Genomic DNA, 17,704 nt, shown 5'->3' with positions numbered 1-17,704 from the left:
AAGCTAAGAGCAACTCCTGTCCCCCCCCACCCCCACCAGTAGTTATTCAAAGCACAAAGAAGTCATCAGAGGAGGTCTGCAACTTGCTCGACTCGCAGCGTGTGCGAGAGATCCGTTCACCCTTTGCAACAGAGAAACCGCCTCGTATGTGTGGAGCGAAAGCCCTCGACTCCACCACCGAGGGTGTCCTTATGTCATTTCCTGGTACTGAAGACCAAAAACACCTATTCGTCTCTCGCTCACCTCTTCTATTCTCCTTAATTCAGTATTGCGTGACATGTTAAAAATTAAAGAGCAGCATCTCATTTTTCCAAATGTTTGCTTTGTTAATATGCCACCAAGTTCTAAATGTGGTGTTTTTGCATTGTGTTGTGTCTGCTGTGGTTTGACAGCAAGTCAAAACAGGATACTATTTTCATATTGAGTCGCTTAAGCCAATGCCATTTTTACTCTCTTTTTATCTCATATCAAATAAAGGGGTGGGGAAATTTTATTTTTCAAGTTTCCATGCGAGTCTACAAATGCTATATTTAGAAAAGCTGCTCAAAAACATTCAAAATATTTGAGAACGTAAACGACTAAAGTTGAGAGACACCAGAAGTAAATAACGAATAATGCTAAGAAATTAAACCAGATTGGCAGTTTTTCCTACAAAAAAAAAAAAAAAAAAAACAAAAAAAAACTGTTTCCTCTCAAGATAGCGATGAGAAAAAGTCAGAAATAGAAATCCCGCAGTTGAATACGTGAGGTCTGATCTATAATCAAACCATAAATAAATAAAGAGTTATAATGTACAAGTGTGGTTAACAATAAGTCCTTTACAGGCACCTGAGTGCATCAGTAACACTCACCGTTTTATGGCATCCCGTCATTTAAAATTTATCACTGGCTGGAGTGTTTACATTTCCCAATACAGCATCACACCACCGGTGCACTGTCATCGCTGTGCTGTCTCAGGCCCCGCTTGGACACATACCTTCAAACGGCTCGCTGACAAACAACCATCAGAGATGTCCCAGAGAACCTCTAATGCAACAAATGTTTAATTTAAAAACACACCACTGTGTTTTCTTTTTTTCGGCCAGAGCACGGAGGTTGAAACCAAAATTTCTGGACTGTGGATGTCAGAGAAACAAGCAGCAAAAGCACCTTTCTCTCACTTTGCCCAGTTTTTGAAGCAGCAGTACCTTCAGAGTTGAGCTGCTTGGCTGGCGGGATGTGTTGAAACCCCGAGGTGTGAAGTGCAGCAGCCGACCGGCAACATGGTCCGCGCCTCCGTTGTGTAAAAACTCATGTAAGACCACAAAGACCCTCGCTGCTGGGTGTTTTACTGCGTGATCTATGGCTTATGTACATCCCAAAGGGCACATGAATCACCCTGAAAAGCACACAGATGACACTGCGATACTGTGGCAGGCCTTGATGTACAGATACCACACTGTGGGGTGCATCGGCACAAGGGGATTCAAAAAAGAGAGAGGGAAAAAAAAAAAGGCTAAAATGTAAATACAAGGACTCAAATAAAAAGAACCACCCCCACTACAAAAAAAAAAAAAGAAAGAAAGAAAGAAAGAAAAATACAGCACATGGCCTTTAAGCCGTATGATAGAAGTTAATATGACAGCCATCTGATGTCTAAGAGTTACTCACAGGCCGAAACCGACTGTCTGGAAAGTGGAGAGATGACTTCATTTCGACAGAATGATCAAAACCTGTTTCCAATATATACAGTACACATAATACATTTTTACAATATGACAAGGAAAACAAACTGCAGAAAAAGAATCCTGGGCCTCAGTAACACAAGCATCCGCTATTGGTGATATGTTGATCATTCTTGGCACATGATCTCATGGTGGAGCAACAAAGACGTATGAAATAAGAATTCAATGTCACACCATCGTCCAGGCCTTCTGACAGATTTAACTCAACACTCTCTCATCCCCCCCCCCCCAACACATATACTTTTTGGGTACCTATAAGTCCAGATAATTTAAAACAGAAGATTAATTTAACCCGTGTCCAGTGAGTACAACAACCTCTCTTCTCATTAGCTGTTCGCTTTAGCGTTATAATATTTCAGTGGAAATCAGTGTCACATTTGGCTGGAGTTCAGCAGGCATTCCAGCTGCCTGTATGAGTGAAGGCCAAAGCATGGTGCAACGCAACAACCTCTTTGGTCCTGTTTTTATTTACAGCTAATTTTGGCACAGTGCGCTTCTCAGGCTGTACATCCAGCAGCAGCAAAGCGGGCCGCCTCTATCGCCCCTGCACCCATCCGCCAGTTTGCGAACGAGCGGGGGGGTTTGTCGTCACCCCAGTGGCAGGGGCCGGACGGCGGGCCTACCAAAGCTGGATGGCCCCCAGGGGTCTCACTCTAATGAGATACAGATTGGGGCTCAGCAGTCAGTCCGGGCGTGTGTGTGTGCGCGTGTGCGCGTTTGTGTGTCAGAGTGATGCCATGGGTCTACAGCACAAACAGTAGTTGGGAAAACCACTGATTCCCCCCCCCCCCCGTCACAGAGAATCTGCCTCAATCCGGCCCCACCACACTCCACGGAGGGCTAGGCAAAAAGAAGAGCGCGAACAGATTGAGAAAAGAAAAAAAGGAGGGAAAAATTACACTTGAAGCTTATGAGGCTATCAGTGTGTAAAACTGAGCTGATATTAGAATTTGACCTGTAAATACCCTCTGTGAGAGAGCATGATGGGACGTGTGTGCAAGAGCGCGGCGGAGAGGGAAAGAGCAGGGCCAGAGAAATTCCTTTCCAAGGAATAAAATATGTTACAATGAGAAAAATCTTTGTGTCACTTTTTTTTTTTTTAATAGCATTTTAATTCCTTACTCGTCTAAACAGATGAACAAGCATTGCTTGGCTGGAGATTCTACCAAAGAGTAACATTTGTCAGAGGTTGAATACAAGGTGACCCGTCTTGTGTGAACCATTTTCCTTTCATTTAAATATAAAAGAGGCCAAAGGATGATCCCAGCAAATGGAGGAAGTAATGAAACCACACAAATGCATCTTTTAATGAGTTCTTCATAACGCAAATGCTAATCACCGAGACGCCGGCTCACCGCAGACACACCAAGAGTCGTTTCTACTTTTAACATTTTTCGAGCAACGGGAGCAATTTATATTATACACTTGCTTCGATGAAATCAAACAACAGGTAAACATTTGCCGAGCAGGAAGTCGGCAGCGAAAGTGAGCGAAGATACAGCCCCACAAAAGGCAAAGATCCAGATTTTTAACAAGCCTAATCTTGGCTTTACGCTGATGACAGTGGAACCATGTTGACATAACATCTTCAGCCCAGCTGCACGTCACATAATCCACTATAGGAGGTGCCGTCCTTCCCATGATCCCTTGCCGCGTGGCATAGTTAACGGCTCCGGCATCTCGGCATCGCAACAAACGAGACTAATTTTTTTTTCTTCCCCCCTCTGTGGTGCAAGTGGACTATCAGCAAGGGTCCAACAGTGTTGTTCCTAATTACCTATTTCGCCACTCCTGATCCTGTGGCTGGCATAATTAGTTACCTGGGGCTGCAATCCAATTTGAAGTGATGACAAGAAAGTGATCCATGAAAAAGTAATAAGTTAAATCCAATTTCAGCCTGCCTCTAATTAAATGCACATGGAACTAATGACTCAAACCCTACCATTTCAGTGATAACGGTAATTAGCGAGGTGGGAGTCTCTCTCTCTCCACGTTTTCACCACTGTAGGTGTGAACTGTGAGGTAAAGTGGTATGGACCGTTTTAATTACACGTGTCACTCTGTCAGTAATTTACTTGCTTTTGACCAGTCAAGTATGTTTTGGTCCTCCAGGCCTGCGCGCAGCTGTTCGTATATTTAGTCAAATTAAATGCCTCGAGCAAAAAACACACGGTGCTGTAAATGAAAGTTTGCTTGTGCAATGCTGACCACTAAAACCGCCCAGTTGGCGGCAAGAAGAAAAAAAACCAAAGCGCAATTTAAGGCTGACTCAAAGTCAGGATTTTCAGATTGATGGATTTTTCACACTCGCAATGGTCTTTTTTTCTCCTTGTGAAGAAAGGGGGAAAAAAATCCCTCCTGCTCCAATTATTTTGCTTCAGTAATGATTTCTTTCCACAGTGTCAAAGTTGTTGTGGTCAGTCCACTTTTACACGTAGCTGATGGTTTTCTCTGAAGCAACTTACAATGTTAATCTATCTACAATTATTTACCCATTTATACAACTGGGTAATTTTTTACTGGAGCAATTCAGGATAAGTACCTTGCTCAAGGGTACTACAGCTGGAGGTCAAACCTGTAACCTTTAGATCCAAAGGCAGTAGCTCTAACCACTACGCTACCAGCTGTCCCTTTTTGGGAGCACTTCTCATTTCTAGCCGAGTCGTGCATCCACACCCCTGACGCGCACAGTAAGTGCTGTCACTCTACCTTACAGTGACCTCTGCGCACCGAGCGGCGTACGCCAAGCTCAGTGCCTCGCCTCGGGCCCTCTCTTCGCCCGTACTTTAAGCAGGATCCCGTCCTTGGAAAGACGTCTAGCGGCAGCGGCTCCGGCTCATTATGTTCTAGTGTTTCAGAAATTGCTACCCTTGAGCATCTGAATAAAGTGGCTGCAACACCAAATAGAAGACCGCAAGTGGACAATAAATGCATTGTACCCTGATTTACAGACACGCTCTGAATATGCTCGCAAAAACCTGCGATATATGTCCGCGGCACATCATTCATACCATCGGTTAGAAAATTAACGGTATTAATAATAACAGACGACAAAGCCCCGACATTAGGCTCGTAATTTAAAAGCAGCAGCCAGGCAGAGCTAATTTTGTGTAATATTAGAAAGGGGACGATTTCCAGTTTATTTGGACGCTTTACTGAGCCGGCGCTTGGAGAGAGGGCCTCGCTTTTCCTCGCAGCAGCTGAGTGACAGCTCGGCCGAGCTCTCTGTATACATTAATACATTAGAATTTTAATTTTGCCTTTGTCTGCGGGAGACTGTCTAGTACCGCGCTATGTACCAACAGCTGGCCGTACGGTGGAATCTGCAGCGAGGCCTCCGCTGTTGACCTCTGCTGCACAATTCCCAGCCCGATTCGGGGAAACTGTTTGGTTTGATCCTTTCAACTTATTTGAATCCTGACAAATACGCACACAACTGAAAGGTCAGCGCAGTCATATTTCATCCTCTGGAGCTATTCCTTAGACATCTGCACAACAAAGAGGCCCTTTCAGTACCTGACATTAGACCTAGCTGCTACAATAGCTCATTAAAAATGGCCCCCTATGGGAAAGAGGGTATTAAATATTATATATACGCACATACATAACGGGCTGCGGTATTAATTACCAAATATGCCCCCAAGTCATCCACGATTTCACACTGCAACAAACAAGGCACCGTTCTCCAACAAAGATGCAGCAGCTTGCATCTGCCGAGAATTAGCTCGACACCAAATTAACGTTAATATAATTTATTGCGGAGAAAGCTGCTACTTCTGAAGCAAAGAGCAATAGTAAAAGAGAATAAGTGGTAGCACCTCGCAGCGGAGCGCGAGCCAAGCACCGCTTATCCCGCCGTGCTGACAAGTGCTCTCCATCGCCCGCTGCTGGTCAGAATTGAGCTGCTCAGCTCCCCACACCCCCCCCACCCCCCTGAGTCAAGGCGAGGAGGAGGCTTTGACAAAGGCGCAGCCGTGGACCCCAACGGCTTCCCCTGCTTCTCTGGGAAAGAGTGGTCCGGGAACAGAGAGGCTCGGTAAGTCGCGGCAGCCTAAACAAGCTCAACCTGCGACACAACCCACGGTCAACGGCAGAAAAGGACGAGGCCTTGAACGCAGGAATTGGCTGTAATCGGTTTGCGCCGACAAGCCAGCCGCCTTCTCACCGCATGTGCACGAACGGCTTGGTTTCTGCACAAATCCTAATCCAGCTCCTCACGTTGGTTTCCAGCACACAAGCTCTGCACCAGTTTTCTCTGCTTCCTCCTCATGTCATTTCCGCATGAAATGGCATAAAGGCAGAAAACAAAGCACTCTTTCAACTTCCAAAGCAACTGCGCAGGATTAATATAGTTTTTTTTGCCAAACATGGGGGGCAGGGGCTGGGGGGTCTACCTGTGAGATGGGCGCCTTCTCGCTGGCCTTGGGGGACTTGAGGACGCCGCTTGGCGGCTGCTGCTGCTGCTGTTGTTGCTGCTGCTGCTGCTGATGAAGTATCTGTCTGGCAACTTGTAGAGCCTACGAGAAACACATAAAAACCATCAGAAGGAAAAAAACAATAAAAAAAAGAACACATTTTATCGTGTGCAGGGCTCAACTCCTTCCCCAGGGACCGCTCTCGTTGTCTCCTAACACAACAGATGTAACCCGAACGACAATGTGTGCTTGGCTGCTGAGAGATAACAAAACAAAGTGTGCCTAACAGACCATTTTTCCATCTTCACTTCCTTCAAACAAATTTACATAGTTTCCTCTTAGAAACACAGAGAACAATAATAAGATGGCAAATCAAACAAACCAAGAAACCTTTTTAAAAACATTTTCGTCTGACTCGTCCGCGTCGACGGTAAACTTCAAGAAGCTGCTGAGCTACTATTAGCAGCATTTTGATCTTAATTTTCCCTGTGACATTGGTCCCCCCCACCCCACCCCACCCCGCCCCCGCCAGCAGAAAGCAAATAAAAGGTTTACTGCCGATCCAAATATCTGTTAAAGGACGGGGCCTTTCTCAGTGGAAAACAAAACAGAGCGAAGTCACATGTTTATTGCTTCAGCAACTCCCTCTTCCCTTACGATAAATAATCAAACATGCCATCCAGAACAAACAAAGTCAGGGAGCTGGAGGGGGAAAAAAAAATACCGCGGTCATGAAAACGACACTGATACCAAGAAAAGCAACCAACTGTTCCCACAGAGAGCGGCGAGCCTCACACCTACACCAGTAAAACATCTGAGTAAATAACTTCACTCATTCTTTCCATGTTCCTCCAACCATCACTCCCACAATTAAACAAACAGTGTGAGGTTCATCCAAACGCTCTCACTGCGTTCTGCGCTGTCAGTGAACGGCAGGAGTCGAAAGGGACTCTTATGTGCCCCCAAATGAACATAAAAGCTGTGTGCTGAGGGTGGAGAGGTAAACAGGGACAAAGACATATGGAGACAGAGCTACAGAGTGTGTGTGTGTGTGTGAGGGAAGGAAAGAAAGACGTGCAGTCTTGTAAAACCTTTATAAAGAGACTCTGTGGCCACTGTGGACAAGGCCTGCACAGACAGCACTATTGCCGGAATACACAGCTGCGCTCGGCACTCTGTGTGTGCGTTGACCTCCCCACTCTGAGGGGTTGCTGCATGACATCATGGGGCAAGAATATGACTACGAGGTATAGAGGGGCCACTCTACTGGTGTTCCCTTCCACCTTCTTTTTCCTCTCTCTTGCTCTCTCTCTCTCTCACACACACACACACACAAGGGACTGCAGTGTTCTCTGTTGGAAAAAAATGATGAAGACAAAGTCAAACAGCTTGGGGACTTGGCAGAACAGGCTTAATTCCCCCAAGAGATAACCAACAATAATTGTTTAATGAAAAAAACTATTATACTAATAACTACCTCTACACAGAAGAGGTGTACACACAGACACACACACACCAAGTGTGCATACATACAACCATGTATATATAACTATAGTCATATATACCCACACCTTTTCGTTCATTACATACCAGCAGCTGTTACAGAACTTAGTAACGTACATTAAAAATTATTTTACTATGCTGAGACAGTCGCAGTTATTGGTGAAAATGTTATCATTCTTTATTTTCCAAAGAACGCACACGCATGTATTTTCAGGTCCCGGCGACCTGCGTAAGCACGAGAGCTGGGCAGCCGTATTGAAAAGGGCTTCCGCCAAGGGACAGTCCCCGTCGCACATGCCCGCAAAGGAACTGCTTCATGTGGCTTCTCCCTGCTGGACAGTATGACTTTCACTCCCACACAAATGAGCAGTCAAACGTAAAAATGCAACACGCGCAACAAAAACACAGCCTATTTATAGCCCCAATTTACACACATACGAAAAGTTTGCATTTCACACTTACTATAACCTGATGAAACCTTCCTGTCAGCTATGACGGAACGCAAACACCTCAGCCTTCTATTTGGATGTACGAGGTTGAACCCAGAACGAGGAGAAGATTTCAAAAGCGGTTTTGAAAAAAACGTTTAATTGAGAAAAATAGAGCAAAGACTTTTTTTTCCTCTCTCTCTCTCTCCGATGATTCAGATGGAAGTAGGAGGTCTGAACCACTCCTTCACGATTACTGGAAGCCCTAAAGCAAACAAATGACCATCATGTGAGGCTGGTCACCTGGCCACCGTGTACACGGAGCGCGTCTGCAATGCATCTGCCACGGTGAGCACAGGGCTCGAAGATCAGGACGAGGATATTTGAGTCCACAGGAAATGAGATGTGATGAGACACTTCTGGGAATGTAAATGTACGGGAATTGTAAGCGTACCCTTCTTGTAATCAACAGCGAGGAGCACACCTCTCTACCAGCACTGACCCCTCCACACAGCCACACGCAGCGACGCTTCCCGCCCATTCGGAACGGCAGCAAAGCGTTCCTTTTAATTAATGCTAAATATGCTATTACAAGTGCTCAGCACAAATCAGCTATGACAGTAGAGGGTGGAGAAAGAAAAGGCATCTGGAGCAGACAAGACTGAGCTGAGGACATAAAGTCTCTGTGAGGCTGTAATGAAGGTGGCAGTTACCTGATGACAGGCATACAGCAGTGAGGCTGCAATGCGCGTACACACACACACACATATATATAGCGGGTCCTCTATTGGGCACCTGTCATCATGTAAGAAGCACTCGCATCACTGGGAAGAGGTGTGTGTGTGTGTGTGTGTGTATATATAATATCGCATTTATTTGCTTATCGGAGGCCTTTCGCCAAAGCAGCTTACAATATTAATCTACCTACAATTATTTACCCATTTGCACAGCTGGGTAATTTTTACTGGACCAATTTTAAGGTAAGTACCTTGCTCATGGATACTATACCTGGAGGTGGGATTTGAACCCATGAGCTTTGAGTCCACAGCAGCAGCTCTAACCACTACACGAGCAGCTGTCCCATTATATACAGGCAGAGGTGGACATATAAACAATTGTTTTGTCTTCATTAAATTATGACTGTACCAATTTAGACAAACCATGCACTGGAGTTTCTCTGTCTGTGTCTGTCCCCCCCCAACCCCCCACAATGGCAACTCTGTCTGTCTGCCTGCTGTCTGCTCAGAGGTGAAGCCAGCCAGGGGCAGCCCAGGCGATTTGTTTAACAAGGCATTAGATGCTGCCCGTCATCCCGGAGCGCCAGCGCTCTGCTAGAATACCCCATTGTACGGTGTCGCTGGGCTGTTTGCTCAGCGCCCGCTCCTCCTTCTCCTTCCCCACGCGGGGCCCCCCGCTCCTCTCCCTTCTTCCCCTGGAACTCGTCTCCTTTTGATCTTGCATTCAAAAGGTGCCGGGCCTTGATCGACGTGCGAGTGGAAAAAAGCAGATCCAGACGCGGCGATAAACTGCCGGCGGATGACAGGCCATGGCATCTGAGGGTTCGGGAGACGGGGAGAACAGCATGTTGTCTGAGCACTACAATAGCGCAAATCAAGAGACATATTAGGTGGAACTGATCAGATACAAAAACAGTTCAAAGACGGATAATAGTAACAGATGACTGGGTTACAAAGGAACAGAAGTATGCCTTGCTATAGGCAACACTGATGCAAATCGCTATAATACACACTGATGGGGTTATAGAGAAAGAAAAACACACTTCCTCAGAATATCACAAAAGCATCTCGCTTCACAACGCCTTTTGAACCGTTTACCACGCCCTTTCTTTCAGAATGCAACCAAAAATGTACAGCGGTATGGACGTTGCTGTATTTAAAATAAAGAAAAAGCTGCTATTAAAATACACTGAACATATTAATTTCATTGATATGTCATATTAGAAGGAAACGATAAGGTCATTTTCTCTGAGCGTTCAGATTTCCTCACACGGCTCTTGTGAATTATACAAAGGCAATGATCACACACTGGATGAAGCTTTCAGGTGTATTTTCTTACAGATGCCCTGCAGGATTCTGAAATTTAGTTCAGCTTCTTCAGCGCTCCAGTCAAACAACAACAACAACAACAACAACAACACACAATGCTTATGACATTATGCGCAACAGCAACACTTCCTCCATGCTGATGGTTTGACTCATTAAACCAACTGTCTCCTATTTTCATTTATATAATAAATAATAATATTTGCCCACAGATTCCTTGCGGGGGTGGGGAGAGGAAAAAAAAAAAAAAAAAAAAAAAAATTACTACTAGCCCCAACACTCTTGTTCTGGGCCTTTTCAGAGGGTAATGACAAAGTACTAAATGTCCTTTAACAAGGCGTTTACTTGGTTGGTGTAACTGAGTTAAAAAATTAGTCTTGCATGATACACACATTTTCATGTAATTTCTACATACCGACTGCTCAAAGACGGGCGATTTCACCGGCGCTTCTCCACACGGAGCACAACGCAAGATGACTAATTTCTCCGAATTGGGACATAAATAATACATTAGGACATGTTAGGATCCTTGAGCCCAGCAAAGTGAACAGTAAATACACAAATGAGTGTACAAAGGAGGGGAGGAAAAAAAAAAAAAAAAAAAAAAAAACAGTTTTCTCCCGTTTCGTCGTCAGTGAGGAAAAGGCGGGAATGAGAAACGGGCGGCAGCGCGAGCTCCACCCACCGGGAGCGCGGGAAAGCTCTGGGAAAGCTGTGGGAAAGCTGTAGGAAAGCGGGCGCAGCGCCTCTTCATCCCCCGCCCCCAGCACCGGCCGCTAGTGTCCTCAACCCTGAATGCCGCGGAAGACCTCGAATACAAAGTGCCTTCAAACAAATTGCCCTAATTGCTCGAAGATGTGCGCGCAGGTGTAACCGGATCCCTGCGGCCACCGCGCCGGGGTATTTACACAGTGGCTGGACTTTAATGGACAGGAGACCAGCGCTCCCAAGCATCCAGCGAAAACACTGCTAATAGCGTAGCTCTTAATGTAGTCTTTCGCTGCACAAATCCCCCCCCCCCCTCCGCTACGTGGCGTTGTCCTAAATGTCAAGGTTATCTGTCTGACTTTCCGAGTGAGCACACATCTTAACTCACCTGACATTTATCCCAGACATTCTACCCCACAGACATTTCATTTTTAAACAAGGCGTCCATTGTGTCTCCGACACCCCGTAAACAGGCTCATCTCCCCGGCTTCGCCCGTCGCCGCTTCAAACGCGCAATAATTCTCTCCCGCCAATTGCTCGCGCAACGGTAGCTGCGCCGCGGCTTCCATTTTCCCAAATTGCGGGCGCCGCCCTAAGACGCCGCGCGCCGCGTCCGCGTGGCCCCGCCGGCGTTCGAGGCGCTGCGGCTCCGCGCAGAGCAACCGGGGCCGCCGGGAAGATGAGATGGGATGGGAGCGGATGGGATGGGAGCGGAGCGGAGCGGAGCGGGCCGGGTGGAGAGCGCTCACATACAGTAATGGAATTCACTTTGGACGAGAGGCATTTTAATTGAAAGCCATATATCGTTCGAGAAAATCCTTCATCGCGCCCGAGCCGCTCGCACAAGCAGTAGGCATCGCACCTATTTATATATTAATTGCATTGTGGACATTTATCTGCAATGCAAAACAGCAGGGCGGTAAATTTCCACTATTAAGTATATAATTAACGCCATTTCCAAAAAGGCTCTCCACATGGAAAACAGGCACCCATGTTCAAAGCCCCTGCATTACAGGGCCTCTGGAAACCGCCCTCTCACTGGTGTTTAGATTTCCAAACTAATTCATGTAGAATACATAAATAAATCAGTGTTTTATACCCACTTCAAACCATCATATCCCTGTTCCTTTGCAGCACTTTTCAGCAAATCTATTAATATTTATGACAACACTAAACATTCCAAATTGCCATGTTTAAACAATATAAAACTCAGCATGCAATTATATAAGATGCAAGCTGACTTCAATAAAAATCTCATTTTGTTTGTTCCCCCAATAACAGGTACTACCGTGCCTTGACAAATGTTTTCGTGTTGGGGGGGGAGAGCGGAGAAAAGGAAAACAGCAAAGTGAAGTTATTAAACATGAGCGTGGATGGAAGTGGAGTCGCTGAAGCGAGACTGATGATGGAGGGCGGAGGTGGGGGGCTGGCGGAGGGGGGTGAGGCAGCCAGGCGATGGGGAAGAATAAACAAAGTCGCCCTGAGAGGGGGTCTGGCGCTCCCGGGTGCCTGGTACCCCGGTCCGAGCGGCGACCCTGGGGTCGGCGCCGCTACGCGGGCCCGGGGTCCTTTGCTCGCGCCGCGTTCCGAGCGCCCTCTCCTTGGCAACCTCGGCCCATCTTCAGGGAAGGTTTCTCTCTCTCTCTCTCACACACACACACACACACACACACACACACAACACAACACACAAAGTGCGAGCGTGCAAACTCCATATTGAGATTCGACACATGAACAATCCCGTTCTCCACAAAGGGACTTTTTTGGGACCACCAGCCCAGGGTTATGGAATGAAAATTGTGTTTATTACGGCTTTAGTGCGGTGTAAACTCATAAACACCATCCCGGAGTACAAGGGAAGCTGTCAACTAAATATTGTTTCCCTCGCAAGGCGCTCTTCCACGTCAATTACGCCTTTCAACTTCAGCGCCATTGTATGATAAAGTGGCAGTAAAAATCATTCACATTAATACACCATTGTGCATCTGCTGCTAAAGGTAATTAAAGAAGTAAATGACTCATAAGAATAGACATATTAGCTGCAGAGTGAAAGGCAACTGGGCCGCCTCATGAAAATATGTACCATTAAGATACTGCATTTTCATACTGGCATAATCAGCTCCACTAGCGTGATGCCGATTTAATCCACTTGACTGCGGAAGTCTATCAACAAGCGGCCGAGCCTTTCTCTCCCCACATCCGCATTCTGCCCGGATACCGTCGATGAATGGAGCCACGAGACGGGAGGTCACACCGAGGGAAATCGGATGGGGAGAAGTCGCTGCTTCGCCCTCATTTGGATGACAAAAAGGAGAAAAAAGAAAGAAAGAAAGAAAGAAACAAAGAAGAACACGAAGGGGGTGGGTGGGTACAAAAACAGGAAGAAGAAAAACGTCTCCCCTCCTCCGCGGAACTAAACGTCTAGGGATACCGACGTTCTTCCGTAATCCGTAATTTCCACAGAGTCGATGAAACGCGCAGAAAACGGCACGGCTACGCCATCCGCACCAGGTTTTAACACTGCTAAAAAAAAAAAACACACACACACTGTTTTGTGTTATTGCATTCTTCTCAGAGATGTTGCATCAGGTAGTCGTGAAGGAAGTGCTGGGCAAACGTGCCTCTCAGACCCGGTGTGAATAGAATAATCCGGACATAATTATTGAGTGTGAAATCTAGCTTTTAATATGCTGTGCCTTCATTAGCCCTGTTTTACTGCAGTTGTGCAACTTCTCGAACCCATTCGGCGACCGAGGGCCGGACCTGCACCGCGCCGGAGTCGAGAGGCACCGAAGACATCCGTCTATCTGCGGTTGCCCGGCTCTGACCGCATCTCGCGGCTCGGGTCCGTAAACGCCAAGTTTCCGTGGAAACGCATCGTTTCATACGACGAACGTCAGCGATAGGACAACGGGCCCCACGCTCGCGTTTCCGTTTTTCAAGGGCCGCTCACGACACCGGTATGCGATGCCTAACGGTCCAACAGAATCGTCTCAATTTCTGCTCTTTACATTTTCATTCATTTATCTTAAACTTTTCTCTAGAGCGACTTACAACATTAAACTCCTCAGGCTAATTTACACCCATTTGTACATCAGGGTGATTTTTACTGTACCTCGATCAAAGGCACTGCAGCCTGAGGGAGGACATGAACCTGAGACACCTCTGTCCAACGGCAGCAGCTACAACCACTGCACTTCCTGCTGTTTGCTTTGCACACAGTCACGAGCGACGTGGTCGCAACACCAAAGTTGCAAATGTTCCGGTAACTCAGTTTATAAGCAAATAACGGGCGGCACAGTGGGACAATGAGAGGTGCTGGTGTTTCGCAGTGCCTTGGTAGTGCGAGAAGACATGGGTTCGAACCCCGCTCAGTCTGTGTGGAGTTTGCATGTTCTCCCAGTGTCTGTGTGGGTTTCCTCTGGGTGCTCTGGTTTCCTCCCACAGTCCAAAGACATGCTGGTCAGGTTCCCCCATAGTGTGTGAGTGACAGAGAGAGAGAGAGTTGGTGTGTGTTCCACTGATGTATGGATGAGTGACCCAGTGTAAGTAGTGTATCTAGCAGTGTAAGTTACCGCGGTGAATAAGGTGTGTGGGTGGATAGCACTACACAGAGGTCGTTGGAAGTCGCTTTGGAGAAAAGCGTCTGTTAAATAAATAAATGCAAATAAATAATGAAAAAACCCTCTATGCTGTTTTTAAAGATCGGCACCACGGCGACAGAGGTTTCCTATTGAAAGGGGACCTTTTTTGTCTGAAGAACTTGTAAACAGAACGAATCCTCACTGCAAGGTCGCAGCGCCATCAGAGCGAGGTTCTACGGTCAAAACTCGGCGGAATCGCAGAAGGGCCCATTCGCGATGCCTCTGTATCGAGTTGCAATATAGTCGTGTCTCTCAGGGAACCCGGAGTTTCAGAGCTGAAGTAATTCCAAGTTGGGTAATATGATCCCAGAGCACCGAGGAAGGGGAAGGGGGAAATGAATCAGATTGCTTTTGTCATAAAGAGGCGCCGATGGCGCGAGCGGGAGTCTGGACGTATCTACAGGCAGGTGGGATGAGAACACAGGTGCCCGCGCACTCTAATACGATGCAGAGGAAGACAGGCGAGCGGGAGCAGAGGCTGCCCGACTTACCATCGACAGCACATCCCCACGGCAGCAAGCACCAGAGCGGTTAAGGAGCCGCGCTAGGCTTCGGGTTCACCTCCTAGGAGTTGTTCCTGCTGCTGTGCTCTTCAGAGGGGTATTTCACCTGGACTGGCCCAGTAACATAATTAGGTATGTGAACAAATGAAAGGGGCGGCGCGGTGGAGCAGCACGCAGCGCCGGTGCCTCGTAGCTCCTGGGCTGCGCACCGGGACTCGATTTAAATCCAGCTCACGCCGTGTCGCGTATTACACTTCGCCCCATTTCTCTGCGAGTTTCCTCCAGGTGCTCTGGTTTCTTCTCAGTTCAAAGACATGTGGCGACTCTGAATTGACTCAGAGATCACAGGTTCAAATCCCACCTCCTACTGCTAGTACCGTTGACCATGGTACTTACCCGGAATTGCTCCACTACAAAGTAAGAAATGGGTGAGCAAGTATAAGTAGCTTAACACGGTGAGTCACTTTGGAGAAAAGCATCAGCACGCGTGTGCGAGTAAACGAGTGTGCGCGACTGCCCTGTGCTGGACTCGAGTAACGTCCAGGGTGTACCGTCTCACGCTCTACGACGGACTCTGGAGCACTGCGACCCCGAAGCGGCCGAGTGGTTATCGATAATGGACGGAGACGGGTTGTAAATGGTAAGACGACGATGACGATAATAAGCCAATTTCCAGAATTAGTGTACAGTCGAGAGAAAAAGTGTCGCGATGGAGCGTTTAGCGTGAGGCTCTACGGCAGTGGGCACCGCGAGCAGAGAACCGAGGCAAACGGGACACCTTCACCCGGCGAAAAGCACCTTCAGCGTTCTGCACTGGCACCTTCTCATAATAAAAGATTCAATAAAGCTCCAAGAGCCGAGCTGATCGCAACACAAATTAAGCCACGCGCAGAGCACCGTGCAGGACCTGCATTAGCATGTGTAGATGTAAATAATAAATAAGCCAGTTTATATTTTCATGTAGCCGTTCATTTTCTTTTTAGTCCTTTCTCCTTTGATCTATATTAAATACCTGCGCTTATTAAAAATTAAAAGACGAATAACGAAAACCTGATAAAAGGCGGTAAACGGTGCGTCTGAGACAACGGTGGAAAAGTGTCGGGAGCCCCTCCACCATCGAGCAGGGAAACACAAGCTCATTTCCCATTATGAGCGACCGCAACACAGACCGGACGCTGGACCGCACGCTGGACCGCACGCTGGACCGGACGCTGGACCGGACGCTGGACAGGCCACGGGCAGAGCAGACAATTACCTTCACGCGGTCCTTTACTTTGTGTAAAGGAACTAACAGTGTTACTTCAGTGCTTGTAGGCTACGTACACTGTCCTCACGCTGATTTGCCCATTTGGACAGCTGGGCAACTTTTACTCCATCAGTTCAGGGTGAGTACCTTGGTCAGGGGTACAGCAGCAGGAGTTGGGATGTGTACCCAGGACGCCCTGAGCGTAGGGTCACGGCAGCAACTACAGCGCCACCCGCTGTACCCCACCCTCCAGACTCATCTCTACCTCCGACCCCTAAAGAAACACGGTGATGTCACACACAACCCTTCAGATATGTGGGAGACACTAACCCACACAGGGAAAAAAGGTAAAAGGGAAACACGTATCGCGTGAGACGTTTCTAATTTTTTGTCCCACGGCAGAGGCCGACGCGATGCGGGGCAGGGCGCCCTAAACAACGAGCTCGGCAGGAATCAAGGGCACGGCGGCTATAGAGCGGGAGGGGAGATGGAAATGACAGACTGCTGTTCAACTCCATTAGCTGCTATGTGAGAGAAGTGCATCTAGCAGCACACGACCTGTGAAGAATCGCAGATCTCTTTAAATCTCGGAATGGGATTGCCGCATTAATTCTTGGGAACGGAAATCTCTCAAGCAAGTCAAATTACTCTCATTAACTGTGCAAGAAAACTGCCTCTGTAATAAGTATATATAAAAAAAAAGTATTTATTACCAATAATCACCCCCTTAATAGGAGGCCCCGTACACATTTTTTCTTTTTTGCTGATCAGGTATAAAAATGAGAAACAGGAAGGACATTTCTCTCTTTTTTTTAAAAAAATTTTGCATTGCGGACACACGCGCACACGCGCGCACACACAGCAGTCAAAGAGTAGGATGGTCCGGCTGTGAGCCGCCTGGCGGCGACGCTGCGTTCGTCGACTGGACTCCGCAGCGGCGGCGATGGGGATAGACGACAAGGTCGCACCGCACGGCGCTGCGCCGACACGACCTCGGACTACGGCGGTGACACGGGAGGCCGAATTACCTGCGAAACGGAACGTTCCCAGCGTGCAGTTGTTTTCGGACAAAGTAAAAGGTACACGTTGCACAGAGGCCTTTACGTAGTCAAACAACACATGTGGCACGGAGGGAAACTTCATGAACACGCACGTGCTTGACAGCATCCGTTCTTCAATGCGTTACCAATAACCGCTCGGTCCAGCGTAGGGCCGCGGTGGTCCGGAGCCTATCCCAGAAGCACAGCGTGCACCGTAGACATGACCACAGTCCCTCAGAGGAGCGCTAAAAGAAATGGCGGCGTGGAACGTACCAAACAAGTGCGGTAACAGTCGAGCAAACACTCGGCGCCCTTTGACCGCTGGCTGCTTCAAACGGCCTCCTGGGTTCGTGTGAATCTGCTCCCGTCGACTCTCTAAACGGGCGGCACGGTGATACAGCGAGTAGCACTGCTGTTTCACAGTGCCTGG

General features: G+C 47.6%; 1 protein-coding gene across 3 annotated transcripts in view; it reads right to left on the bottom strand.

Moving 5' to 3' along the window:
• The window catches only part of foxp1b (forkhead box P1b), a 79,549-nt gene that overhangs the window by 45,014 nt on the left and 16,831 nt on the right, over window positions 1-17,704 (bottom strand). For 2 of the 3 annotated variants that reach the window (XM_018734074.2, XM_018734075.2), the window contains exon 2: window positions 6,119-6,241. In XM_018734074.2, coding sequence (XP_018589590.1) covers window positions 6,119-6,241 — 123 coding nt within the window. Of the gene's footprint in view, window positions 1-6,118; window positions 6,242-17,387; window positions 17,450-17,704 lie in introns of those variants that run through there. The other variant, XM_018734077.2, reaches the window with a different exon arrangement.

The sequence above is a fragment of the Scleropages formosus genome, chromosome 22, assembly GCF_900964775.1.
Source record: "Scleropages formosus chromosome 22, fSclFor1.1, whole genome shotgun sequence".
Lineage (NCBI taxonomy): Eukaryota > Metazoa > Chordata > Actinopteri > Osteoglossiformes > Osteoglossidae > Scleropages > Scleropages formosus.
This window is presented reverse-complemented; position numbering and strand designations above follow the sequence as displayed.